This window comes from Salvelinus namaycush, chromosome 27, assembly GCF_016432855.1.
Source record: "Salvelinus namaycush isolate Seneca chromosome 27, SaNama_1.0, whole genome shotgun sequence".
Taxonomy (NCBI): domain Eukaryota; kingdom Metazoa; phylum Chordata; class Actinopteri; order Salmoniformes; family Salmonidae; genus Salvelinus; species Salvelinus namaycush.
The window spans coordinates 13,519,410-13,547,239 of NC_052333.1; the positions used below are offsets into that span (position 1 = coordinate 13,519,410).

General features: G+C 42.5%; 3 protein-coding genes across 6 annotated transcripts in view; 2 read left to right on the plus strand and 1 right to left on the minus strand.

The window, feature by feature from the left end:
* The window catches only part of LOC120022547 (oxysterol-binding protein-related protein 3-like), a 44,618-nt gene extending 42,811 nt beyond the window's left edge, over positions 1–1,807 (plus strand). For both annotated transcript variants that reach the window (XM_038966495.1, XM_038966496.1), the window contains exon 22: positions 456–1,807. In XM_038966495.1, coding sequence (XP_038822423.1) covers positions 456–552 — 97 coding nt within the window. In that variant the 3' untranslated portion in view covers positions 553–1,807. The remainder of the gene's footprint in view (positions 1–455) is intronic.
* Positions 1,808–9,170: 7,363 nt separating this feature from the next.
* Positions 9,171–24,009, plus strand: LOC120022533 (gasdermin-E-like). The gene is made up of 10 exons (XM_038966481.1): positions 9,171–9,466; positions 10,889–11,126; positions 11,302–11,494; positions 19,324–19,504; positions 19,722–19,842; positions 20,093–20,248; positions 20,700–20,827; positions 21,254–21,443; positions 21,538–21,608; positions 23,245–24,009. The coding sequence occupies exons 2-10, from the start codon at positions 10,916–10,918 to the stop codon at positions 23,467–23,469; spliced, it is 1,476 nt and encodes a 491-aa protein (XP_038822409.1). The 5' UTR covers positions 9,171–9,466; positions 10,889–10,915; the 3' UTR covers positions 23,470–24,009.
* Positions 24,010–25,890: 1,881 nt separating this feature from the next.
* The window catches only part of mpp6b (membrane protein, palmitoylated 6b (MAGUK p55 subfamily member 6)), an 81,105-nt gene continuing 79,165 nt past the window's right edge, over positions 25,891–27,830 (minus strand). For all 3 annotated transcript variants that reach the window (XM_038965897.1, XM_038965896.1, XM_038965895.1), the window contains 2 exons: positions 27,568–27,696; positions 25,891–27,322 (listed from right to left, as the gene is read on the minus strand). In XM_038965897.1, the coding sequence (XP_038821825.1) occupies positions 27,146–27,322; positions 27,568–27,696 (306 nt within the window). In that variant the 3' untranslated portion in view covers positions 25,891–27,145. The remainder of the gene's footprint in view (positions 27,323–27,567; positions 27,697–27,830) is intronic.

Below are 27,830 nucleotides of genomic sequence, written 5' to 3' on the forward strand. Positions count from 1 at the left end.
CTTAGCTGCATAGTATCCTATACAATATGGAAAAGGTCTGACGGAATGGCGTCTGTCTATAGAACTTACCACACTGTCACTGGTGTGCATAGCACTCCATTAGCCTCAGTGTCTGACTGGTCAAAACAACACCATTAACAGTTGTTCTCAGTGGATTCAGGAGATCTCAATTTTACTTTTTAGGTTGTACTGGGGGTTAGGGTTATACAGTTATCATTTTTACATTTTAGTTATTTACCAGACTCTCTTATCCAGAGCGATTTACAGACTGTCTTAATTAGGGTTAAGTGCCTTGTTCAAGGGCACATTGACTGATTTTTCACTTAGTTGTCTCAGGGATTCGAACCAATGAACTTTCGGTTACTGGCCCAATGTTGTTAACCGCTAGGCTACCTGCCTCCCTGGGCGCATTATGACATATGTGTTGTGTGACTATTGTTTTGTTTATTTATCAGGAAATCAAAGGATGACACGTGGCTGAGCTCTAATATATACTGGGAGCAGCGGAAGAACCCCAGGTTCAGCAGAGAGGACTTCCCTGTGCTGTGGTGACCTCTGACCTTACCTATAACCCTGTGACCCCATGGGAGCACAGATCTAGGGTCAGATTATTCTCGCCTACAACAAACCTTAACCAATACAGGGAAAACTCAAAACTGACCTTAGGTCAGCACTTGGGGACAACACTCTGTCCTGTTGACTATGGACCGCTGAGTGTCAGGGCCCACGGCCAAATTTGGGCTTCCTGCTTCTGTAGGTGGAGACGGAGACGGAGCTAACTTAAGACGGAGCTTTCACTTGACTCTGTGTTTAAAAGAAAAGAGCTTCCTGTTTTGTTTTTGTCATTACTTTAGTCTATCTTCTTTCAATGTCATCCTTTTCTCTGTATATTTGTCAAATGTATATTTTATGCTGTCACTTTAGTACGGATGCAGTCCAGCCACCAAAGTGTCTTAATTGAGCAATAAGGCCCGAGGAGGTGTGGTATATGGTCAACATACCACGGCTACGCGGAGTGCCTGGATACAGCAATTAGCCGGGGTATATTGACCATATACCGCAAACCCCCAAGGTACCTTATTATTATTATTATTATTATTATTATTATTATAAACTGCTTACCAATGTAATCAGAACAGTAAAAAAAAGAATTTGTCATACCCATGGTATACGGTCTAATATACCACAGCTTTCAGCCAATCAGCATTCAGGGCTCAAACCACCCAGTTTATAATATGGAATGATTTACTACTCAGGAAAACCTGCTGTAGATGATTATGCAAATCCTCACTCACAGTTGGTGAGTTAAAGTGCCTCATTGCACTTTTATGATGTCATACCACTCTTATTAATGTAGTCTAAAGAAGCACACCGATGGAGTCTTGTAACTAGGAGATTGTACTTTTTCTAAAGGTCAAACACTTTACTGTACAATTCTGTCCAATCACAATACAGACTGTCTTAACTCCTCAACCATTGGCTGACAGAACTTATGAAATAAGGCCACATGGAAATTCATAAGACTGAGTGTTAATGCCTGTGTGCTGCCCCGTGATAAGATTATATGTACTGTATATCAGTAAAGTAATAGAGCATTATCTATGAAGATGAACAATAAAACAGTGGAACTGTTATACTAGAGTCAGAATGACAACTTTGTGTGTGTGGTCATGTGTTCGTTTGGCATGTACAATGCTTAATTTGAGACAAATTTTGTTCCGGAACCTACGTGTATTTGGTCAGATCCGGTTACTCTCATGGCATGAACAATTATTTTCAATGTACAAATTCTAATAAAAGCAATCAAAGTTCATTAGAGTTGCCTCTTCGTTAATTCTCCTGCCCCCACAAAAAAAACAATGTGAAAAAGTTGATTTTCAGCCTGGGCCTATATTCTAACAGCTGATTGGGGTTGGTCCAGCTCGAGTTTATGGTTTGCGCAACATTGTAACCTACTGTATGTGTGAGACCAACTGGTGAGCGTGGCTGTGTGAGAAGCACGCCTGTATCTCTCAAGTAAATAGAATGAGATTAACTTTCTAAGATCTCTCTGCTCTGATAGACAGGAGCCTGCTACTCTCATCTCTCTGCTCTGATAGACATGAGCCTGCTACTCTCATCTCTCTGCTCTGATAGACATGAGCCTGCTACTCTCATCTCTCTGCTCTGATAGACAGGAGCCTGCTACTCTCATCTCTCTGCTCTGATAGACATGAGCCTGCTACTCTCATCTCTCTGCTCTGATAGACAGGAGCCTGCTACTCTCATCTCTCTGCTCTGATAGACATGAGCCTGCTACTCTCATCTCTCTGCTCTGATAGACATGAGCCTGCTACTCTCATCTCTCTGCTCTGATAGACAGGAGCCTGCTACTCTCATCTCTCTGCTCTGATAGACATGAGCCTGCTACTCTCATCTCTCTGCTCTGATAGACAGGAGCCTGCTACTCTCATCTCTGCTCTGATAGACATGAGCCTGCTACTCTCATCTCTCTGCTCTGATAGACATGAGCCTGCTACTCTCATCTCTCTGCTCTGATAGACATGAGCCTGCTACTCTCATCTCTCTGCTCTGATAGACAGGAGCCTGCTACTCTCATCTCTCTGCTCTGATAGACATGAGCCTGCTACTCTCATCTCTCTGCTCTGATAGACATGAGCCTGCTACTCTCATCTCTCTGCTCTGATAGACAGGAGCCTGCTACTCTCATCTCTCTGCTCTGATAGACATGAGCCTGCTACTCTCATCTCTCTGCTCTGATAGACGAGCCTGCTACTCTCATCTCTGCTCTGATTTGCAGGCTCATGTCTCTCTCATCTCTCTGCTATGATAGACGAGCCTGCTACTCTCATCTCTGCTCTGATTTGCAGGCTCATGTCTCTCTCATCTCTCTGCTATGATAGACGAGCCTGCTACTCATCTCTGCTCTGATAGACATGAGCCTGCTACTCTCATCTCTGCTCTGATAGACATGAGCCTGCTACTCTCATCTCTCTGCTCTGATAGACATGAGCCTGCTACTCTCATCTCTGCTCTGATAGACATGAGCCTGCTACTCTCATCTCTCTGCTCTGATAGACAGGAGCCTGCTACTCTCATCTCTCTGCTCTGATAGACAGGAGCCTGCTACTCTCATCTCTCTGCTCTGATAGACATGAGCCTGCTACTCTCATCTCTCTGCTCTGATAGACAGGAGCCTGCTACTCTCATCTCTCTGCTCTGATAGACATGAGCCTGCTACTCTCATCTCTCTGCTCTGATAGACATGAGCCTGCTACTCTCATCTCTCTGCTCTGATAGACAGGAGCCTGCTACTCTCATCTCTCTGCTCTGATAGACATGAGCCTGCTACTCTCATCTCTCTGCTCTGATAGACAGGAGCCTGCTACTCTCATCTCTCTGCTCTGATAGACAGGAGCCTGCTACTCTCATCTCTCTGCTCTGATAGACATGAGCCTGCTACTCTCATCTCTCTGCTCTGATAGACAGGAGCCTGCTACTCTCATCTCTCTGCTCTGATAGACAGGAGCCTGCTACTCTCATCTCTGCTCTGATAGACAGGAGCCTGCTACTCTCATCTCTCTGCTCTGATAGACATGAGCCTGCTACTCTCATCTCTCTGCTCTGATAGACAGGAGCCTGCTACTCTCATCTCTCTGCTCTGATAGACAGGAGCCTGCTACTCTCATCTCTCTGCTCTGATAGACAGGAGCCTGCTACTCTCATCTCTCTGCTCTGATAGACAGGAGCCTGCTACTCTCATCTCTCTGCTCTGATAGACAGGAGCCTGCTACTCTCATCTCTCTGCTCTGATAGACAGGAGCCTGCTACTCTCATCTCTCTGCTCTGATAGACATGAGCCTGCTACTCTCATCTCTCTGCTCTGATAGACAGGAGCCTGCTACTCTCATCTCTCTGCTCTGATAGACAGGAGCCTGCTACTCTCATCTCTCTGCTCTGATAGACATGAGCCTGCTACTCTCATCTCTCTGCTCTGATAGACAGGAGCCTGCTACTCTCATCTCTCTGCTCTGATAGACAGGAGCCTGCTACTCTCATCTCTGCTCTGATAGACAGGAGCCTGCTACTCTCATCTCTCTGCTCTGATAGACATGAGCCTGCTACTCTCATCTCTCTGCTCTGATAGACAGGAGCCTGCTACTCTCATCTCTCTGCTCTGATAGACATGAGCCTGCTACTCTCATCTCTCTGCTCTGATAGACAGGAGCCTGCTACTCTCATCTCTCTGCTCTGATAGACATGAGCCTGCTACTCTCATCTCTCTGCTCTGATAGACAGGAGCCTGCTACTCTCATCTCTCTGCTCTGATAGACATGAGCCTGCTACTCTCATCTCTCTGCTCTGATAGACAGGAGCCTGCTACTCTCATCTCTCTGCTCTGATAGACATGAGCCTGCTACTCTCATCTCTCTGCTCTGATAGACATGAGCCTGCTACTCTCATCTCTCTGCTCTGATAGACATGAGCCTGCTACTCTCATCTCTCTGCTCTGATAGACATGAGCCTGCTACTCTCATCTCTCTGCTCTGATAGACATGAGCCTGCTACTCTCATCTCTCTGCTCTGATAGACATGAGCCTGCTACTCTCATCTCTCTGCTCTGATAGACAGGAGCCTGCTACTCTCATCTCTCTGCTCTGATAGACGAGCCTGCTACTCTCATCTCTGCTCTGATAGACATGAGCCTGGAACTCTCATCGCTCTGCTCTGATAGACAAGCATGCTACTCTCATCTCTGCTCTGATAGACATGAGCCTGCTACTCTCATCTCTCTGCTCTGATAGACATGAGCCTGCTACTCTCATCTCTCTGCTCTGATAGACATGAGCCTGCTACTCTCATCTCTCTGCTCTGATAGACGAGCCTGCTACTCTCATCTCTGCTCTGATTTGCAGGCTCATGTCTCTCTCATCTCTCTGCTATGATAGACGAGCCTGCTACTCATCTCTGCTCTGATAGACATGAGCCTGCTACTCTCATCTCTGCTCTGATAGACATGAGCCTGCTACTCTCATCTCTCTGCTCTGATAGACATGAGCCTGCTACTCTCATCTCTGCTCTGATAGACATGAGCCTGCTACTCTCATCTCTCTGCTCTGATAGACATGAGCCTGCTACTCTCATCTCTCTGCTCTGATAGACATGAGCCTGCTACTCTCATCTCTCTGCTCTGATAGACATGAGCCTGCTACTCTCATCTCTCTGCTCTGATAGACATGAGCCTGCTACTCTCATCTCTCTGCTCTGATAGACATGAGCCTGCTACTCTCATCTCTCTGCTCTGATAGACATGAGCCTGCTACTCTCTTCCCTCCAGCGTTGCACTATCATTTATTTCCTTATAGAGTCATTGCCACTCGAACAGGACCCCTGAATAATTTAAATACATTTGACAAAGTTAAAGAATTACTGTCCAGAAATGAATGAAATCATTCAGAATATCCTACTCCACCACGAGAAGGCCTATCATTTAGCTGCAGAGGATAAATAGCTTATTGTGGATTGTAGCCCAATAACAAGGAATGGCCTACAGTCGGGAATGCGTGGCAAACATGTCAGTGAACAAACAGCATGCAGGCAAAACAGGCTTTTCGCAATATTTCAAATACAATCGAGGGAAAACACCGACTGGATAGCAAATGGCTCCTGCTGAAAAGAGAAGAGACTATGCTGTAGGCTACCAACATATTTGATCAACTTCCAAATATTTTCTTCAAGTAAAACAAGAGCGAGACAGGCTTTTGGCACGAGCGCATCACCACCAGCGAGTGAACTGAACGTCATTGTGTGAGTCAGTGAAACTGGAAAGCATTTTAAAGACAATTTCCTCCGCACTGTAGCCTACAATATGCGTCTCTCCACACCTAGACTATTGATGGATTCAGGACAAGGTCGTTTTTATTGATCTCAGTTTCAGTGTCAAAGTGGCCTGCCATTTCGATCATTTGTGCTGTATTAAAAAGATTATGCCAAAGTCTCCAGTCGTGTAAAATGACGTAGAATTGTATGAAATACGTTTATAAAAGGCCACATTTCTATGCGTTTATAAGTGGCCACATTTTTCCCAATGTGTGCAACTTCTGTTAGAGCAATACAGCAGAGGCACTATGTGACTACGCAAATGCGATGATATGCATGCAACGCTTTATTAAGGTGCATTTGTTTTCTGTCTTTTTTATTTATGCGTTTCGGTTTCTCAGAACTCCCCCACCCCCTCTCGGGCCCACATTTTGTCCTGCACCTCTAGAGTTACAAATTAAACACTGGGAATGTACAGCAGTGGAGGAAAAAGTACCCAATAGTCATACTTGAATAAAAGTAAAGATGCCTTTTTTAATAGAAAATTACTCTAGTGAAAGTCACCCAGTAAAATACTACTTGAATAAACTTCAAAGTATTTGGGTTTAAATATACTTAAGTATCAAAAGTAAAAGTATGAATAATAAAATTTCCTTATATTAAGCAAACCAGACCGCATAAACCCTTTCTTTGTTTTTCACGGATAGCCAGGGTCACACTCCAACACTCAGACATAACTTACAAACGAAGCATTTGTGCTGAGTGAGTCCGCCAGATCAGAGTCATTAGGGATGACCAGGGATGTTCTCTTAATAAGTGTGTGAATTGGACCATTTTCTGTCCCCCTAAGCAAGACTGTGAAGCAACACAAACATAGGCACAGACACATGCTGTGTACTTTTTGTGTACTTTACTAACATGTGTACTTTACACCACTGATGTACAGTGCATTTGGAAAGTCAAACACTTTTTTCAACATTTTGTGACATTACAGCCTTATTCTAAAATGCATTTAAAAAAATGTTTTCTCATCAATCTACACACAATACCCCATAATGACAAAGTGAAAAAACAGATTTTGAGAAATTGTTTTATTAAAATTTAAAAACAGACATACTTGATTTACATAAGTATTCAGACCTTTTGCTATGAGACTCAAAATTGAGCTCAGGTGCATTCTGTTTCCATTGATCATCCTTGATGTTTCTTCAACTTAATTGGAGTCAATTGATTGGACATGATTTGGAAAGGCACAAACCTGTCTATATAAGGTCCCACAGTTGACAGTGCATGTCAGAGCAAAAACCATGAGGTCGAAGGAATTGTCCGTAGAGCTCCGATACAAGATTGTGTCGAGGCACAGATCTGGGGAAGGGTACCAAAACATTTCTGCAGCATTGAAGGTCCCCAAGAACAGAGTGGCCTCCTTCATTCTTAGATGGAAGAAGTTTGGAACCACCAAGACTCTTCCTAGAGCTGGCTGCCCGGCCAAACTGTGCACTCGGGGGAGAAGGGCCTTGGTTAGGGAGGTGACCAAGAATATGATGGTCACTCTGACAGAGCTCCATGGGAGAACCTTCCAGAAGGACAACCATCTCTGCAGCACTCCAACAATCAGGCCTTTATGGTAGAGGGGCCAGACAGAAGCCACTCCTCAGTAAAAGGCACATGACAGCCCGCTTGGAGTTTGCCAAAGGCAACTAAAGGACTCTCAGACCATGAAAAACAAGATTCTCTGGTGTGATGAAACCAAGATTGAACTCTTTGGCCTGAATGACAAGCGCCACATCTGGAGGAAACCAGGCACCATCCCTACGGTGAAGCATGGTGGTGGCAGCGTCATGCTGTGGTTATGTTTTTCAGCGGCAGGGACTGGGAGACTAGTCAGGATTGAGGCAAAGATGAACGGAGCAAATTACAGAGAGATCCTTGATGAAAACCTACTCCAGAGTGCTCAGGGCCTCAGACTGGGGCGAAGATTCACCTTCCAGCAGGACAACGACGTTAAGCACACAGCCAAGAGAACACATGAGTGGCTTCGGTACAAGTCTCTGAATATCCTTGAGTGGCCCAGCCAGAGCCCAGACATTCCTGATCGAACATCTCTGAAAATAGCTGTGCAGCGACGCTACCATCCAAGCTGACAGAGCTTGAGAAGTTCTGCAGAGAAGAATGGGAGAAACTCCCCAAATACAGGTGTGCCAAGCTTGTAGCGACATACCCAAGAAGACTCGAAGCTGCAATCGCTGCCATAGTACAGGGTCTGAATACATATGTAAATGTAATATTTCCGTATTTATTTATTGCAAAAAATTAAAAAACACTTTTTTTTTGCTTTGTCATTGTGTGTAGATTGATGAGAGGAAAAAACAATTTCATAAATTTTAGAATAAGGCTGTAACTTAACAAAATGTGGGAAAAGTCAAGTGGTCTGAATACTTTCAGAAGGTACTACAGTATGTTGGTGATAAGTGGTTATTGGTGGTGATTGGGTCACGGGAGGGAAGGGTGTGGTCATTGAGATCTAGAGATAGGCTATTGACTTATTTCTGTGCACAACAGGCACACACACTTTCACAATAACACACTGTTCTCTGACGTTCACATGGTCAATATAACTGGAAAATAGAAATTTTATTGTCGATGTTATGACACTGTTGTAAAAAGTGTTCTTCCCACTCTGAAAACAGAATAAGGCTCGACTTCCCTCATATTTAAAGTCATAGTACAAAGAAGAAGTTATGCTTGGGTTCCCATTATGTAATGGACAAATCCTGATTTGAGAAACACTGTGGAATTCACTTGACTTGATGTGTGTTAAGTCAGGACTGTGTGTGCCCATGTTTGGGGGGAAAACTCAAGATTTCGTCATTGTCACATTGACATGGGCACAATATTAGGCTATAGCATTTACAGCACAGAATAGGTCTACATTCTCTCACACTAAATCCCTATGTTCAACCACTACTGCCCTCTTAAAGTCTGGTACAACCATTGCTTCCTCTAATGCATAACCAACACACGCACACAGTCTTTCACCGCTCATGGTGACCTCTTATCCAGCTTGTTGAATAATAGTCATGTTATGCTCTAAATAAATTTATACCGGTTAAAATATATGGAATGAATCAATGACGAGGGGCAAGTCCGCGCTTGTCAGAAAAGTACACACACGCACACACACACTGCTCATATGATAGCAATTACCCCCGTACAACCCCCAGAATGTGGGGGTGTGGTGGCAGCAAAGTCCGCTGTCCCCCGTTTACAGAAGTAGGACCCAACCCACTCTGTCTGACTGATAACTCTCTGCTCCAGTCGATACCATACAAATCTTTGGACAGCCTATAGTGTCGTTGTGGGTGTGTAGCGGCACTCATTTCAACATAATGTAATATAATCCATAAAGTAGCGGGGTTATTATCAATAGTCTACTATCTGTATAACGGAGTACAACAGTTTAAATGTAAATTGATAAGAACAGGGAATTTAGATAGTTTTACATTTTCTTGCGCTGCTGTTTGGAGTGACTACGGTGAGTTTTACGCGTGTCAGAACCGACATTCCAGAAGTGACAGGCCACGGGACTGGTGCTTTTTTGGAGGCGCTTCACGCGATTCCTGTTATCAATCCAGACTACGAAAAGGTAGGCTAATAATAAACCTGTGTTTTTTGTGTTAAATAGCCTGCCCAATGAAAACCTTTTTTAAAATAAATTATAGTGTTTGTGTTTTACAGACTTCTCTTCCCACATTATTGAAACCTCACAGCATATATGAAATAAAACGTCTTGGATCATGTATTTATTTCCCCCCTGGTGCCACATATCATTGTGTAACAGTGTAGCTTCCGTCCCTCGCCTCGCCCCAGGGACCTTCTGCACACATCGACAACAGTCATGATCGAAGCACGGTTACCCATGGCTCCACAAAAGCAACGGCCAATGCAGAGCAAAGGAAACAACTACTTCAAGGTCTCAGCGAGTAACGTCACCGATTGAAACGCTATTAGTACGCACCCGCTAACTAGCTAGCCATTTCCCACCGGTTACATTTGTAACCTCAAAATTCACATTGCTTTTATATACCTTTTGTTTACTGCTGTTAGTGATGGCTTTCTGTCAATAACAGCAATGATTAACTTTTTATTGGAATTCCTAATCCGAGTCATGCGTTATTTGCTTATTGCGCAGAAGAGCGTGCTAGTGATTATGTAGTGGGTGGGTGGGCAGTATAAGTGATGGGGAGGAGGTCCTCTATTTACCAAATTGGGATTTTCCTGCCCACTATATGAGCCAATACACTGAAAGAACTTGTATTCAGGGTAGAGTTATAGTCAGTGGTTTGAGGGACTGAAAGGAAGGCGGTGTTGTGATTACACGTTTCCATATCTGTTTACTGATATCTACCTTCCCCTCATGTCTCTCTTGATCCCTCCCCGCTCTCTCCTCTCTCTTGATCTCTCTCCCTGAACAGTCTTTCCCTCTCTATCATTATTCATTCCTTCTCCTATCCTGCATGTTTTTTCCCCTTGTTTATTTTAAGTATTCCACACTTCTCTTCATCTCTCTTTCTCTCTCTCTCCTCCCTCTTTTCTCTCCCTGTTTTCTCGCTCTCCTCCCTCTCTTTCTCCCTTTCTCTCCCCTGCTCTCCCTCTAGATTGCTTTAAATATTTATACTTTGAAAACTGAGCTGCTAGAATGTGGAGGGCGAGTGATGGAGTTAGGGGATGGCGTGTTGTTGTTAATGGTGTTAATCTCAGGGGACTTCCCTCTTGTCCAATCAGTGAGTCATACAGTACTATGATCTATGTTTGAACACACTGTTGGTTGACAGTGACATAGTAGGACAACACACACATGCACCTGCTACACATCTGAAGGGGAATTCTAAGGGGACATTTGGGGAAATACAGTATGAGATTTGGAGATCACAAAAAAAACAGAGCAGTCATAAAAATCTTTGTATGATTCATTTTGGTAGGGAATAGGGACGCAGGTGGGAGATATAGATGAGCCAGGGGCAACTTCATCTTACTCCAGTGTTACTGTGACTCTGCCTTCCTCCAGGTGTTGGGCCCCACCCCTTCATAGGTGATGTTTGCCAAGGCAACTGCAAAATTTGTTCGTCAGATCGACCCAGATGGAACCCTGATCTCCGTCTCCCGCCTTAATGACTCAGACAAGTTGGTTCCCATGGCGCTGGTTGTCAAGCGCAACCGTTTCTGGTTCTGGCAACGGCCCAAGTACCTGCCCTCTGACTTCACACTCAGTCACCTGTTGCTAGGAGACAAAGAACTCACTCCAGGTAAAGTAGGGCCATGGTTACTCCTCATATACATCTCACAAACTGTACATCTCATCTTTTTCCCCACACACAACTGTCTAAAATATATAGCCATTCATAACTAACATACATTACCTCTCTGACTCCTACTCTATCTGTCTGTCTTCATACGGCGCTTGTCTCTGTACTCTCTCAGACGTGTCTGAATCAGACTTCCTGTCCTATGAGGGGAGGTTTGCAGACAACCTGAGTGGGAAGCTGGATGCCAAGGCTGGATACATCAGTGTCAGTGTGGAGGGGCGGAGCTCCTCAAAGCTCCAATTATCATTCGGCAAGCTGAAAAAGCAAGATGTTGACGTACAGAAGCTACTGCTGGCCTCCAATGACAGGTACTGTACTGTAAATAGACATACACATTAGAGGTCGACCGATTAATCGGAATGGCCGATTAATTAGGGCTGATTTCAAGTTTTCATAACAATCGGAAATCGGTAATTTTGGACGCCGATTTTGCCGTTTTTTTTTTTTTTTTTAATTTCTATACCTTTATTTAACTAGGCAAGTCAGTTAAGAACACATTCTTATTTTCAATGACGGCCTAGGAACGGTGGGTTAACTGCCTTGTTCAGGGGCAGAACCACAGATTTTTACCTTGTCAGCTCAGGGATTCAATCTTGCAACCTTACGGTTAACTAGTCCAACGCTCTAACCACCTGCCTCACGAGGAGCCCGCCTGTTACGCGAATGCAGTAAGAAGCCAAGGTAAGTTGCTAGCTAGCATTAAACTTATCTTATAAAAAACAATCAATCAATCAATCCTAATCACTAGTTATAACTACACATGGTTGATGATATTACTAGTTTATCTAGCGTGTCCTGCGTTGCATATAATCGATGCAGTGCGCATTCGTGAAAAAGGACTGTCGTTGCGCCAACGTGTACCTAACCATAAACATCAATGCCTTTCTTAAAATCAATACACAGAAGTATATATTTTTAAACCTGCATATTTAGCTAAAAGAAATCCAGGTTAGCAGGCAATATTAACCAGGTGAAATTGTGTCACTTCTCTTGCGTTCATTGCACGCAGAGTCAGAGTTTATGCAACAGTTTGGGCCGCCTGGCTCATTGCGAACTAACTTGCAAGAATCTTACGTAATTATGACTTAACATTGAAGGTTGTGCAATGTAACAGGAATATTTAGACTTATGGATGCCACCCGTTAGATAAAATACGTAACGGTTCCGTATTTCACTGATAGAATAAACGTTTTGTTTTCGAGATGATAGTTTCCGGATGACCTAAGGCTCGTATTTCTGTGTGTTATTATGTTATAATTAAGTCTATGATTTGATAGAGCAGTCTGACTGAGCGATGGTAGAAACCAGCACGCTCGTAAGCATTCATTCAAACAGCTCTTTCGTGTGTTTTGCCAGCAGCTCTTCGCAATGCTTTAAGCATTGCGCTGTTTATGACTTCAAGCCTATCAACTCCCGAGATTAGGCTGGTGTAACCGATGTGAAATGGCTAGCTAGTTAGCGGGGTGCGCGCTAATAGCATTTCAAACGTCACTCGCTCTGAGACTTGGAGTAGTTGTTCCCCTTGCTCTGCATGGGTAACGCTGCTGTTCCCCTTGCTCTGCATGGGTGGCTGTTGTCGATGTGTTCCTGGTTCGAGCCCAGGTAGCGGCGAGGAGAGGGATGGAAGCTATACTGTTACACTGGCAATACTAAAGTGCCTATAAGAACATCCAATAGTCAAAGGTATATGAAATACAAATCGTATAGAGAGAAATAGTCCTATAATTCCTATAATAACTACAACCTAAAACTTCTTACCTGGGAATATTGAAGACTCATGTTAAAAGGAACCACCAGCTTTCATATGTTCTCATGTTCTGAGCAAGGAACTTAAACGTTAGCTTTCTTACATGGCACATATTGCACTTTTACTTTCTTCTCCAACACTTTGTTTTTGCATTATTTAAACCAAATTGAACATGTTTCGTTATTTTTTTGAGGCTAAATTGATTTTTATTGATGTATTATATTAAGTTAAAATAAGTGTTCATTCAGTATTGTTGTAATTGTCATTATTACAAATAAATAAAAGAAATCGGCCGATTAATCGGCATCGGCTTTTTTTGGTCCTCCAATAATCGATATCGGTATCGGCGTTGAAAAAGCATAATCTGTTGACCTCTAACACACATAGATGAATACACATACACACACACACTCATTCATACATGCTGTACAAGCATCCGCATCTCTCTCTCTTTCTCTCTTCCTAAATCTCTCCATCTCTGTTTCTGTTTCCTTCTTCTCACCAGACCCAGTCTCTCCAGTTTTGGTCATTCAGTCAAGTCCAAAATGATTGGCACCCTTGATAAAGATGAACAAAAAAGACTGTATGGAATAAATACACTGAACAAAAATATAAACACAACATGTAAAGTGTTGGTCCCATATTTCATGAGCTGGAAATAAAATAAATTTTCCATACGCATTTCTCTCAAATGTTGTGCACATTTGTTTACATCCCTGTTATTGAGCATTTCTCCTTTACCAAGATAATCCATACACCTGACATGTGTGGCATATCAAGAAGCTGATTAACCAGCATGATCATTACACAGGTGCACCTTGTGCTGGGGACAATAGAAGGCCACACTAAAATGTGCAGTTTTGTCACACAACACAATGAATGCCACAGATGTCTCAAATTTTGAGGGAGCGTACAATTGGCATGCTGACTGCAGGAATGTCCACCAGAGCTGTTTCCAGAGAATTGAATGTTCATTTCTCTACCATAAGACACCTCCAATGTTGTTTTAGAGAATTTGGCTGTACGTCCAACCGACCTCACAAGCGCAGACCACGTGTAACCACGCCAGCCCAGGACCTCCACATCCGGCTTCTTCACCTGCGGGATCGTCTGAGACCAGCCACCCAGACAGCTGATAAAACTGTGGGTTTGCACAAACAAAGAATTTCTGCACAACCTGTCAGATTCCATCTCCGGGAAGCTCACCTCTGTGCTCGTCGTCCTCACCAGGGTCTTGACCTGACTGCAGTTCGGTGTCGTAACCGACTTCAGTGGGCAAATGCTCACCGTTGATAGCCACTGGCACGCTGGACAATGAACACAATTGAATTTTATTCGTGGTCATTTGAATGCACAGAGATGCCGTGAGGAGCTCCTGGGGCCATTGTCGTGCCATTCATCCACCGCCATCTCCTCATGTTTCAGCATGATAATGCATGGCCCCATGTCACAAGGATCTGTATACAATTCCTGGAAGCTGAAAATGTCACAGTTCTTCCATTGCCTGCATACCCACCAGACATGTCACCCATTGAGCATATTTGAGATTCTCTGGATCGACGTGTACGACAACGTGTTCCAGTTTCCGCCAATATCCAGCAACTTCGCACAGCCAGTGAAGAGGAGTGGGACAACATTCCACAGGCCACAATCAACAGCCTGATGAACTCTATGCGAAGGAGATGTGTCGCCCTGCTTGAGGCAAATGGTGGTCACACCAGATACTGACTGGTTTTCTGATCCACGCCCCTACCATTTAAAAAAAAAGTTATCTGTGACCAACAGATGCATATCTGTACTCCCAGTCATGTGAAATCCATAGATTAGAGCCTAATTATTTCAGTTGACTGATTTCCTTCTATGAACTGAAATCTTTGAACTTGTTGCATGTTGCATTGATCTTTTTGTTCAGTGTAATAATATACTGAGCTATATTGTATGCAATTGGTTTTTGGAAAATAATGTTATACTAATACAATAGAAAAAACAAAGATATTTTGTTTAACAAGTAATACAAAAATATATATAAAAAAGAAAGGGGTCAAAATGATTGGCACCCCTGTTTTCAATACCTCCCCTTGTGAGGAGAACGGCACTGAGCCTTTTTCTGAAAAGTTTAATGAGTTGGAGAGCACATTGGGAGGGATCTTAGACCATTCCTCCATACACAATCTATCCAGATCCTTGATATCCGTCTTCTGTGCTTATGGACTGCCCTCTTCAATATAAACCACAGGTTTTCAATGGGGTTTAAGTCCGGAGACTGAGATGGCCATTTTAAAATGTTGATTTTGTGGTCAATTAACCATTTCTTTGTGAGTTTTGATGTGTGCTTGGGGTTATTGTCTTACTGGAAGATTCACTTGCGGCCAAGTTTCAAGAGGCAACCAGGTTTTTAGCTAAAATGTCCTGGTACTTGGTAAAGTTCATGATGCCGTTGACCTTTGGAAGCAAAATATCCCCATAACATCCAAGATTCACCACCATATTTTACAGTAGGTATGGGGTTCTTTTCTGCATATGATTCCTCTTTTCGATGCCAAACCCACCACTGGTTTGCGTGACCAAAGAGCTCTATTTTAATGTCATCTGACTATAGAACCAGATAGAGGTCTACCTGTGCCCAGCACCTGCCCCTTTGCCCTCCCACTCACTAAGTACCCTTTTGGGTGGTGGTATATATATTTTTTGGTGTACAGGTTTGGTCATCGTTGTCCAAAATCCATTACCCCCAAGTCGTTGTGACGTTGTCAAGTTTGCCACCCCTAGCCCTACGTCGTCCTTTGGCCTGCCCTGTATGGAGCTCATGTGTGCCATCTTGTCTTTTTCTTTCCTGTATGCACATTGTGGTCACCCAGTATCCAAACATGCACGGCTTGAAATGCAGTCACCGGTTAAGTGTGTATAGCAAGCTACCTAGTTTAAATATCAACAGCACTGCCACAGCAGCATAACATTTGATTAACACCTGATAACACTTGATTTACATCATCCTTAATATTCCGTCTGGTTGGCTGATAGCTTATGCACAGACTGCAGCACTTAATCATTGCCACTGAAGGGTGCTGGAGGTGCTGCAGCACCCATGATGAATTGAAATACATTTACATTACTGCTGTCTGTTCAGAAAGAAATGAAACAATTCAGAATAGTCTACTACACCATGAGAATGACTATAATTTATCCACAGACGATCAATAGCTTCTTTTAACAAATAACCTAGCTGTTGATTGTGTGTAGCCCAATAACAAGGTATAGCCTACAGTCAGGAATGTGTGGCAAACCTGTCAGTGAACAGCATGCATACAAAACATTGTTTGAATATTTGAAATACAATCGCGGGAAAACACAGGTTAGAAAGCAAATAGCTCCTGCTGAAAAGAGAATACTCAACATTTTCTGCTATAGGCTACCAACATATTTTATCAACTTATACAACAGAGAGATAGGCTTTTGGCACGAGTGCATCGGCCATCACTTGCAAGTGAGCTGCGCATCATTCGGTGAGTCAGTGAAACTGGAAAGCTCTTCCCAGACCCTAGGCTACTAAAAATGGTCGCCATTTCTACCACTTCTGTAAGCGCCTCTACTCTATGCCAGACTCTACAGCTCTATGCCAGGCTCTACAGCTCTATGCCAGTCTCTACAGCTCTATGCCAGACTCTACAGCTCTATGTCAGACTCTACAGCTCTATGTCAGACTCTACAGCTCTATACCAGCATATACAGCTCTATGCCAGACTCTACAGCTCCATGCCAGACTCGACAGCTCCATGCCAGACTCTACAGCTCCATGCCAGACTCGACAGCTTCATGCCAGACTCGACAGCTTCATGCCAGACTCGACAGCTTCATGCCAGACTCGACAGCTCTATGCCAGACTCGACAGCTCTATGCCAGACTCTACAGCTCTATGCCAGACTCTACAGCTCTATGCCAGACTCTACAGCTCTATGCCAGACTCTACAGCTCTATACCAGACTCTACAGCTCTATACCAGACTCTACAGCTCTATGCCAGACTCTACAGCTCTATGCCAGACTCTACAGCTCTATGCCAGACTCTACAGCTTTATTCCAGATTCTACAGCTCTATTCCAGACTCTAAAGGCTCTATGCCAGGCTCTAAAGGCTCTATGCCAGGCTCTACAGCTCTATGCCAGACTCTACAGCTCTATGCCAGACTCTACAGCTCTATGCCAGACTCTACAGCTCTATGCCAGACTCTACAGCTCTATGCCAGACTCTACAGCTCTATGCCAGACTCTACAGCTCTATGCTAGACTCTACAGCTCTATGCCAGACTCTACAGCTCTATGCCAGACTCTACAGCTCTATACCAGACTCTACAGCTCTATGCCAAACTCTACAGCTCTATGCCAGACTCTACAGCTCTATACCAGACTCTACAGCTCTATGCCAGACTCTACAGCTCTATGCCAGACTCTACAGCTCTATACCTCTATACCAGACTCTACAGCTCTATGCCAGACTCTACAGATCTATACCAGACTCTACAGATCTATAGCAGACTCTACAGCTCTATGCCAGACTCTACAGCTCTATGACATTACGCAAATGCGATGATATGCATGCAATTATGTACCTTTATTTTAAAGGTAAATAACATCTCATGCATTCTGGTGTCTCAGAGCTCCCCAGGTGATCCCCCTCTCACGCTGTAACGATTGTCTATTTCGTCCTCCTCATCGGACGAGGAGAGGCGAGAAGGATCGGACCAATATGCAGAGTGGTTCGTGCTCATGATGATTTATTAAAACCGAAACTGAACACTGAAATACAAAACAATAAACGAAGTGCAGAAAACCGAAACAGTACCGTGTGGTGAAAACACTAACACGGTAGACAAACACCCACAAAACACACGTGAAACCAGGCTGCCTAAGTATGATTCTCAATCAGGGACAACGATTGACAGCTGCCTCTGATTGAGAATCATACCAGGCCGAACACAAAATAACCAACATAGAAAATCACGCATAGACAACCCACCCAACTCACGCCCTGACCATACTAAATAAATACAAGACAAGGGAAAACAGGTCAGGAACGTGACAACGCTGACGTTTTGATCCGGCACCTCCCGATTTTGACTAATTAACACTAAACACAGGTAGTATAGACTAGCTAACCACCATACACTAAAATATCCACACAATCAACTAGCCAGCCAGTCATATATCATGAGTTAGAAGATTAGGAATATTAGACTATATTATGACATTATTATTTAAGAGCGTTGAAGATAAATCACAAATTACAAGCTAACTAGCAGATTTACATCAATCATCAACATCAATGATCATTTCCCAATGACAATCATGAGGCACTCTAACTTGCTTACAATTTGTGATGAGTGAAATAAATATCAATAAATAGGCCTATGCTAAAAAAACATATGTAAATATTTTGCTACAGAGGCAGTTAGTATGTTATGAATTTAGAGATATAAATTCTGAAATTCAAACCATTTTTTTCAAGGTGGGGGGGTGCCCTTTTTCATATTGAACACCTGCCCCCTGAAAGGTCTGTGCACCAGTTCCTATCCAAGTGTGAAGGCGTTTCCATTGGTTCCTATCCAAGCGTGAAGGCGTTTCCATTGGTTTCTATCCGAGTGTGAAGGCGTTTCCATTGGTTCCTATCCAAGTGTGAAGGCGTTTCCATTGGTTCCTATCCAAGTGTGAAGGCGTTTCCATTGGTTCCTATCCAAGTGTGAAGGCGTTTCCATTGGTTCCTATCCGAGTGTGATGGGCGTTTCCATTGGTTCCTATCCAAGTGTGAAGGCGTTTCCATTGGTTCCTATCCGAGTGTGAAGGCGTTTCCATTGGTTCCTATCCAAGTGTGAAGGCGTTTCCATTGGTTCCTATCCGAGTGTGAAGGCATTTCCATTGGTTCCTATCCAAGTGTGAAGGCGTTTCCATTGGTTCCTATCCGAGTGTGAAGGCGTTTCCATTGGTTCCTATCCGAGTGTGAAGGCGTTTCCATTGGTTCCTATCCAAGTGTAAAGGCGTTTCCATTGGTTGGATGAAAATGAAAATAGTGCTCTTTGCACACCTGGTGAGGTATTGAAAGGTATTGAAAACTGGGGTGCCAATAATCTTTACCACTGTCTTTTTTTATGAAAAAAAGATTACTGAGTACCTCAGTTGATAGAAAAGTGCTATATAAATCCAATAATAATAATTATTAAATTATATTTATTACTTGTTAAACAAAATCTCCTTCTCTGAGCAATATATATTACTTGTTAAACAAAATATCCTTCTCAGAGCAATTGTATTAGTATATAATAATATAATTTCCGCTTATTTGGTTGAGTACAATACAGCTCAGTATTTGTATTATTTATTTGATCCATCTGTGTGTGTAGGATGGTGGACATGCAGCATGTGCTGGTGCAGCAGAGTCAGAAGCATGCAGAGGTGTTTGCTGTGTTGAAGGAGAGGATCCTGACCACCACCCCCTGCTCCATCTCAGAACAGGTCCAGGAGCAGGGCACCTGCCAGGGGGTTCTGGGACTATTGGGCAAACTAGGGACACACTCTGTAAAGGTGGGTTGGGGGAGAGAAAAGGAGATACGGAGAGAAAGTGAGAGGAAGAGAGAGAGAGACGGAGAGACTGGGAAGTGTTGTTACATGTTTTAACATGTTAGTTGTGCCAGGTGTGTGTTATTACACGTCTTTTCTATGTGTTATTGAGTATATATTTGTTTTGTTTGTGTATCACACCAGGTGTGTTATTACATGTTATTACACGTGTGTATATCAGGTGTGTGTGCAGGAGAATAGCAGTATAGAGATGGACAGTGACGTTTCCTTGGAGATTCCACCTCTCACTGTCATCGCCTACAGCCTCATAGAGCTAGAGGTCAGGAAAGACGGACACTATGGTGAGTGTGTATGTGTGTGTGTACGTGTGTGTGTTTGTGTGTGTGTCGTTGCAATTCTACAAGGTGAATTACTTATTCTCCTTCTCTCTCCCTTTCTCTCTCTTTGTCTCGCTCTCTGTCTCTCTCTCTTTCTCTCTCGCTCTTTCTTTCCCTCTCTCTCTCTCTTTGTCTCTCTCTCTCTCCCTGTCTCTTTTTGGCTATTTTTCTCTCTTTCTCTCTCTCTCGCTCTGTATTTTCTCTGTATTTTCAGAGCTGTGTCTACAGCATGGTACTCTTGGAGGATTCGAGGCAGACTCTGGGAAGACCTCGCCTTCCCAGGATTCCTTTGATACCCTGTGTGTTGTGGACGGGCTGGAGTGGGCGGAGGAGATTCCTGAAGGAGCACCACTCAGTGCACTGCAGAAGAGTATGTGTGTTTGTGTGTGTGTTTCATTCATCCGTTCATTCATTTATTGTTGATCCAGGAATGTCAGTTGAGAGTTTAGTTCCCTTTTTTGTTGACGTTTAGGTATACGGCAGTTGATTTGACCAACATGTCAGTGTGTTTGTGTGTGATAGTGTGTCAATATGCCCTATGTATAAAAGAGGAATTGAAATCTGTAGACAGCTATTCTACAGCAGAAATTGAGAATTGACTCTTCCTCTTTTCATCAAATGAATGATACTGAGAGAGGAAGTGCAGTGCTGAGTTTGCCTTACTTTGGATCAAAGCATTTAACATTGGGGAAATTTTCACACACAGAATCAGACTGAGGGGAATGTCTCTGTTAGCATCATACAGTGGTCTATTCATCATATTGTGAATGAAAGTGAACATGGGAGGCAAGCTCTGATTGGTTATTTATCTCCCTCTATAGACTTGCAGGACTTGGAGGTCTATCTACATCAGTTAGTGGTTCTCCCAGAGTCTACCAGGTCCACTCTGTTCCAGAGACTCTGTGAGGTTCTAGTGGACAGAACCACACTCACGGTTCTGGAACACACGGTTAGTGGCACTGTGGCCAAGGTCAAAAGTAATGCACTATAAGGGAATAGGGTGCCATTTGGGATGCAGCACTTGTCTGAAAGCATTGTTTTGTGGACCTTTTAGATCAGGCACAGTCATATCTGTCACAGTATGATTTGGTTATATTTGTTTTCATTGCTTTCTCTCTCTTTCTCTCTCTTTCTCTCTCTCTCTCTCTCTCTCCCCCCTCTCCCCCCCCTCTCTCTCTCTCTCTCCCTCTCTTTATCTCTCTCTCTCTTTATCTCTCTCCCTTTCCCTCTCTCTCTCTCTCTCTCAATTCAGTTCAATTCAAAGGGCTTTATTGGCATGGGAAACATGTTTACATTGCCAAAGAAAGTGAAATAGATAGTAAACTATTAAAAATCTACAGTAAACATTACATCTCTCTCTCTCTCTTTCTCTCAGTTGGAGGGGTTGTGTAGAGGTGAAGACCTTGACCCTACAGAGGTAAAGGGGTTGTCTGTTTCTCAGATCAAATCTGTCTCCGCCCTATCGGACCTGGTCCAGAAATTCCCAACAAATGAGATACAGGCTGAAGGAGCCTCCATCCCCCTCCATCTGACTGCCACTCACCTGCTGGTTAGCGCCTTGGAGGGTGAGAGTGTGTGTGTGTGTGTATGTGTATATATATATATATGTATGTGTGTGTATGTTGCATTCTCTAACCCCTGTGTTTTGTGTTTCTGTAGCGTTGCCTGATGCTGCTCTGACTCTGCTGGGAGAATCTAGCCCTGATGTCCTAGAAGCCCTCAATACTCTGGTCAGTCTGATTCAATTCTCTATATGATTCACCAGTCACTATACACGACTCAACATTCATTACTGAAGCCCTCAACACTCTGGTCAGTCTGATTCAATTCTCTATAGGATTCACCAGTCACTATACATGACTCACCATTCACTACTGAAACCCTCAATACTCTGGTCAGTCTGATTCAATTCTCTATAGGATTCACCAGTCACTATACATGACTCACCATTCACTACTGAAACCCTCAATACTCTGGTCAGTCTGATTCAATTCACTATATGATTCACCAGTCACTATACATGACTCACCATTCACTACTGAAACCCTCAATACTCTGGTCAGTCTGATTCAATTCACTTTATGATTCACCAGTCACTATACATGACTCAACATTCACTACTGAAACCCTCAACACTCTGATCAGTCTGATTCAATTCACTATATGATTCACCAGTCACTATACACGACTCAACATTCATTACTGAAGCCCTCAACACTCTGGTCAGTCTGATTCAATTCTCTATAGGATTCACCAGTCACTATACACGACTCAACATTCATTACTGAAGCCCTCAACACTCTGGTCAGTCTGATTCAATTCACTATATGATTCACCAGTCACTATACACGACTCAACATTCATTACTGAAGCCCTCAACACTCTGGTCAGTCTGATTCAATTCTCTATAGGATTCACCAGTCACTATACATGACTCACCATTCACTACTGAAACCCTCAATACTCTGGTCAGTCTGATTCAATTCTCTATAGGATTCACCAGTCACTATACATGACTCACCATTCACTACTGAAACCCTCAATACTCTGGTCAGTCTGATTCAATTCACTATATGATTCACCAGTCACTATACACGACTCAACATTCATTACTGAAACCCTCAACACTCTGATCAGTCTGATTCAATTCACTATAAAATTCCCCAGTCACTTTATATGATTTTACGATTCACGACTCCTGATTCATATCAACTAAACCACTCTATCACAAATAAAATACTTTGATATGAATACTCTGATCCAATATTAGTTCATAACTGTGTAATACAAAGACAGTAGTCATGATGAATTCTACTATAGACTGATCCAATATTAGTTCATAACTGTGTTATACAGACAGTAGTCATGATGAATTCTACTATAGACTGATCCAATATTAGTTCATAACTGTGTTATACAGACAGTAGTCATGATGAATTCTACTATAGACTGATCCAATATTAGTTCATAACTGTGTTATACAGACAGTAGTCATGATGAATTCTACTATAGACTGATCCAATATTAGTTCATAACTGTGTTATACAGACAGTAGTCATGATGAATTCTACTATAGACGGATCCAATATTAGTTCATAACTGTGTTATACAGACAGTAGTCATGATGAATTCTACTATAGACTGATCCAATATTAGTTCATAACTGTGTTATACAGACAGTAGTCATGATGAATTCTACTATAGACTGATCCAATATTAGTTCATAACTGTGTTATACAGACAGTAGTCATGATGAATTCTACTATAGACGGATCCAATATTAGTTCATAACTGTGTTATACCCAGACAAATAGTCAGGATGAATGATACCGTAGACCTGTACCTTACTTGTTGTCTGTCCCACAGCTAAAGGTAAATGGTCAGTCCCTCCCCTTTGAGTCACTGCCCCTCCCCTTGCAGGAAGAGGGGGCATTCCATTGGGCAGAGCAGCTCCTCCTCTCCTCCAATGTGATGCTGCGGCGAGAGACTGACAGGCTGTGGGCGGAGACTGGAAAAAAGCCAGGAGTGTTTCCATTGGTCATGTGCATCGCTGTGCAAGGACTTACGTCTCTGTACACTGGGAAGGGGTAGGATTTGTGTGCATGGATCGGTATGTTTCAAATATTACATTTTGTGTGAAACTCCAGTGTTTCACTTGTGTGTTTTCCCTATATGCACTCAATGAATTCTGTATTTTTGGTGGCACTAACAATTTTTTTTACAAACTAATTCTCAATGTAACTGTTTGAATTTGAAAAGCTGTAAAACAATCCACTCCAGAATATGAAGTAAGACTTATGTTCGAAGAAACACTTCAAAAGCTGGACAAGCAGACTTTACCTTACTGTGTTTGGAAAGAAACGCCTCAATCTCAATACACTAAAATGTTGCTCTTACACCCTAGTATTTCACATAAGCTTTCAAAATAAGCTTTACATTCTTTCTGCATGCTCATACAGATAAAACGTGTATAAAGAAGATTTTGTTATTGCAAAAGAGAAATGTACAGTATATGCTTATTTTAATATATAATGTTGCTTAAATGCCATTTTAAGCTATGTGTAACCTACAGTACCAGTCAAAAGTTGACACACCTACTCATTCAAGGGTTTTTCTTTATTTTTATATTTTCTACATTGTAGAATAATAGTGAAGACATCAAAACAATTAAATAACACATGTAGAATCATGTAGTAACCAAAAAAGTATTAAATGAATTCTTCAGAGTAGCCACCCTTTGCCTTGATGACAGCTTTGCACACTCTTGGCATTTCTCAACCAGCTTCACCTGGAATGCTTTTCCAACAGTCTTGAAGGAGTTCCTACATATTCTGAGCACTTGTTGGCTGCTTTTCCTTCACTCTGCGGTCCAACTCATTCCAAACCATCTCAATTGGGTTGAAGTTGAGTGATTGTGGAAGCCAGGTCATCTGATGCAGCACTCCATCATTCTCCTTCTTGTTCAAATAGCCCTTAAACAGCCTGGAGGTGTGTTTTGGGTCATTTTCCAGTTGGAAAACAAATGATAATCCCACTAAGCGCTAACCAGATGGGATGGTGTATCGCTGCAGAATGCTGTGGTAGCCATGCTGGTTGTGTGCTTTGAATTCTAAATAAATCACTGACAGTGTCACCAACAAAGCAACATCACACCTCCTCCTCCATGCTTCACGGTGGGAACCACACATGCGGAGATCATCCATTCACCTACTCTGCATCTAAAAAAGAAATGGCGGTTAGAACCAAAAATATGAAATTTGGACTCATCAGACCAAAGGACAGATTTACACCAGTCTAATGTCCATTGCTCATGTTTCTTGGCCCAAGCAAGTCTCTTCTTCTATTTGGTAGTATTTAATAGTGGTTTCTTTGCAGCAATTTGACTATGAAGGCCTGATTCACGCAGTCTCCTCTGAACAGTTGATGTTGAGATTTGTCTGTTACTTGAACTCTGTGAAGCATTTATTTGGGCTGCAATCTGAGGTGGAGTTAACTATAATGAACTTATCCTCTGCAGTAGAGGTAACTCTTCCTTTCCTGTGGCGGTCCTCATGAGAGCCAGTTTCATCATAGCACTTGGTGGTTTTTGCGACTGCACTTGAAGAAACTTTCAAAGTTCTTGACATTTTCTGGATTGACTGACCTTCATGTCTTAAAGTAATGATGGACTGTTGTTTCTCTTTGCTTATTTGAGCTGTTGTTATAATATGGACTTGGTCTTTTACCAAATAGGGGTATCTTCTGTATACCACCCCTACCTTGTCACAACACAACTGATTGGCTCAAACGCAATAAGGAAAGAAATTCCACAAATTAACTTTTAACAAGGCACACGTGTTAATTGAAATTCATTCCAGGTGACTACCTCATGAAGCTGGTTGAGAGAATGCCAAGAGGGTGCAAAGCTGTCATCAAGGCAAAGGGTGGCTACTTTGAAGAATCTCAAATATAAAATGTATTTTTTGATTTGTTTAACACTTTTTTGGTTACTACATGATTCCATATGTGTTATTTCATAGTTTGATGTCTTCACTATTAGTCTACAATGTAGAAAATAGTAAAAATAAAGAAAAACCATTGACTGGTACTATATATAAACAAAATATTTATTCAGTTTATGAACATACCACTCACTATCTACAGACAAGATATTCTATAACTCCTTGTGAGATTATGGACTCATAGATTTCTGCTAATTTCGGGTGAGTCATCCCGGTTGCTGGTACTGTTAGATCTAGTAGTATGGCTTAGTCAGAATGTGTATGTATGTAGATGTATTACCTCTGTAAAACATCAAGTCATAGCATATTGCTATTTGTTAGGACAATATGGTGCATTCTGCAATTTCACAATTCTACATAGTTGCAATGCTGCCACAAAACTATGCATTCTGTGTTTTTAATAAAATATACTGTATATTTATGAACCATCCATTGTCTCTGAATGGCTTTAAATATTACTGCATTTAATATAAACTAAACATAACCATTACCCAAAACAAAAAAGGACAACTTTCCAGCTGAATTTCAGTTAATTTATTGTAACAATGTATTGCTATTAGAGATGTCTGTTATTGGTCACGAGTTGGGAAATCTTTCAGAGTGACCACAGGAAACAGAATGTAGTATTTCGGTTACAGTGCAGGAGGGTTTTGGAGCTTTGTGATACTGGAGGAGAGGACCGTGGGATAGCAACAGATTAAAAAACAACAATAAGCACCTTACATACAGATTAGGGTAGATGGTGAGTGGTATTCTGACGGTCATGCTGTCGACACAACACAGACAGAACGCTTCAAAACAGGATGTAGTATTTGTTCAATATTCGAAAACAACAACTCAAAGCAAAGGATCATGCGAGACAAAAATGTCACTTAGCTAAAAAGATCACCGTAGCAACAAAAGACAGTGAATCCTACGGTACTAAAATAAAAGTACAGACAACTCAAAGAAAGACATGAATGAAACACAGAGAGAGTTTGATCCTGATCTTCAATACTACAATGTCAAATGTAAAGCTTTTCCCTTCATTCTCTTTGTAGGATGTGTGAGGGATAGATATTCAGACAATAAGTACATTTTTTCTTAAGTCATAATTCTAAAGAGGTAAACACAAACCAAACAAGGGGTAGCCAACTACAGTACATACTACAGGGCACTGTAGGGGATTTTCTTTGGAGTGGGAGGTCCTACGACAATCACAAGGGTGGGCTTCACAGGATTTGGACTGAGACACGGTAGTTGTCATGGCAATAACGAGCGCTGTAAACAGGTTTCCTTGGCAACACTGCTCAGAGTTCTGGAATATTCCATAGTGTCGTTCTTGAACTTGGTTCTTGAACTGTGTTGATATAACAATAATAATAACTCTTGCTAGAGCAGTCCTCGGAGAAGAAAATAAACATCATTACTTCTCAGAGGAACAACTACAAAAAACAAACATAACAACAACAAATAAATATGGCCTTGATGTTTGGCCTTTTTATTTTTTTCATTTTTCTGAATTCCACGTTGGTATGAATAGAAAGATATTTCGTAAAAAGTTACAAATATTAAAATAAATAAGAACTATTTGCCTTTGAGTTTCGAGTAGAAAAAATGTGCATTGTGTGCAGGAGGAAGGGAGAGAGGGACGAGGTGGTGGGCTTGGGTTTTCCCCGTCAAAGTCCCTCACATGACGAACACCCTTTCTCCTTTCCTTTCCCCTGTCTCTGTGGTCGAACACATGCACGGTCAAGTTGACCGGTCAGACAGTGTCCGGTTGGGGTTCAGTAGACCCAGTTGACGGGGACCCACTGTGGTTCGGAGCAGAGTTTGTCGACGGCAGCCTGTAGCGTTTGGAAGGCGCGGTCCAGGTTGTCGTTGGTGATGGCGAGGTCAAAGTAGTGGTTGTAGGTCCTCTGGATACGAGCACTCTCATCAACAGTCTTCCTCAGATCCACATCCTGACAGGGACAGAGACAGAGGGTGAGTGTGTGTGTGTGTCTCTCGGTTTGTGCATGTTCCTGAGAAGCAGTGGCTAACAAGCACAGTACACTATGTGAGTGTTGTGTGTTCTAGCGAGAGAATGTTCCATAAAAAACTACATAACGCCCTAAAATCACATAACAATGGAAGGATACCAGAAAGCAACATGTGAAAATACTCTGGGAATAAGTGGCTGTGTCTATGCCCAGGAAAAGGTCCTGACCGTGAGTTGTTTGGTGGTGATTCCAGCGTCCACCGTAGCTTTGTGCATGGCCTTGAGCGTCTCAAACTCTGGTGCTGCGATGAACACCACATACGGCATGAACTCTGCAGTCTTTAGTACCTTCAGAGCCTACTGTCCAGACAGAGAGGGTCAGTGAACCAGCTAGAGATGACAAACACAGACAGACAGACAGAAACAGACAGACCATGTAGAGTATCTCATACTGGGATTCTACCCTGTTCTTTTTGTTGTTGTGCTTTTTA

Coding starts and splice junctions, on each gene's coding strand:
- LOC120022533 (XM_038966481.1), top strand. CDS start 10,916: ATGTTTGCCAAGGCAACTGCAAAATTTGTTCGTCAGATCGACCCAGAT. Junction 20,828..21,253: donor TCACGGTTCTGGAACACACG/GTTAGTGGCACT, acceptor TCTTTCTCTCAG/TTGGAGGGGTTGTGTAGAGG. Junction 21,444..21,537: donor GCTGGTTAGCGCCTTGGAGG/GTGAGAGTGTGT, acceptor GTGTTTCTGTAG/CGTTGCCTGATGCTGCTCTG.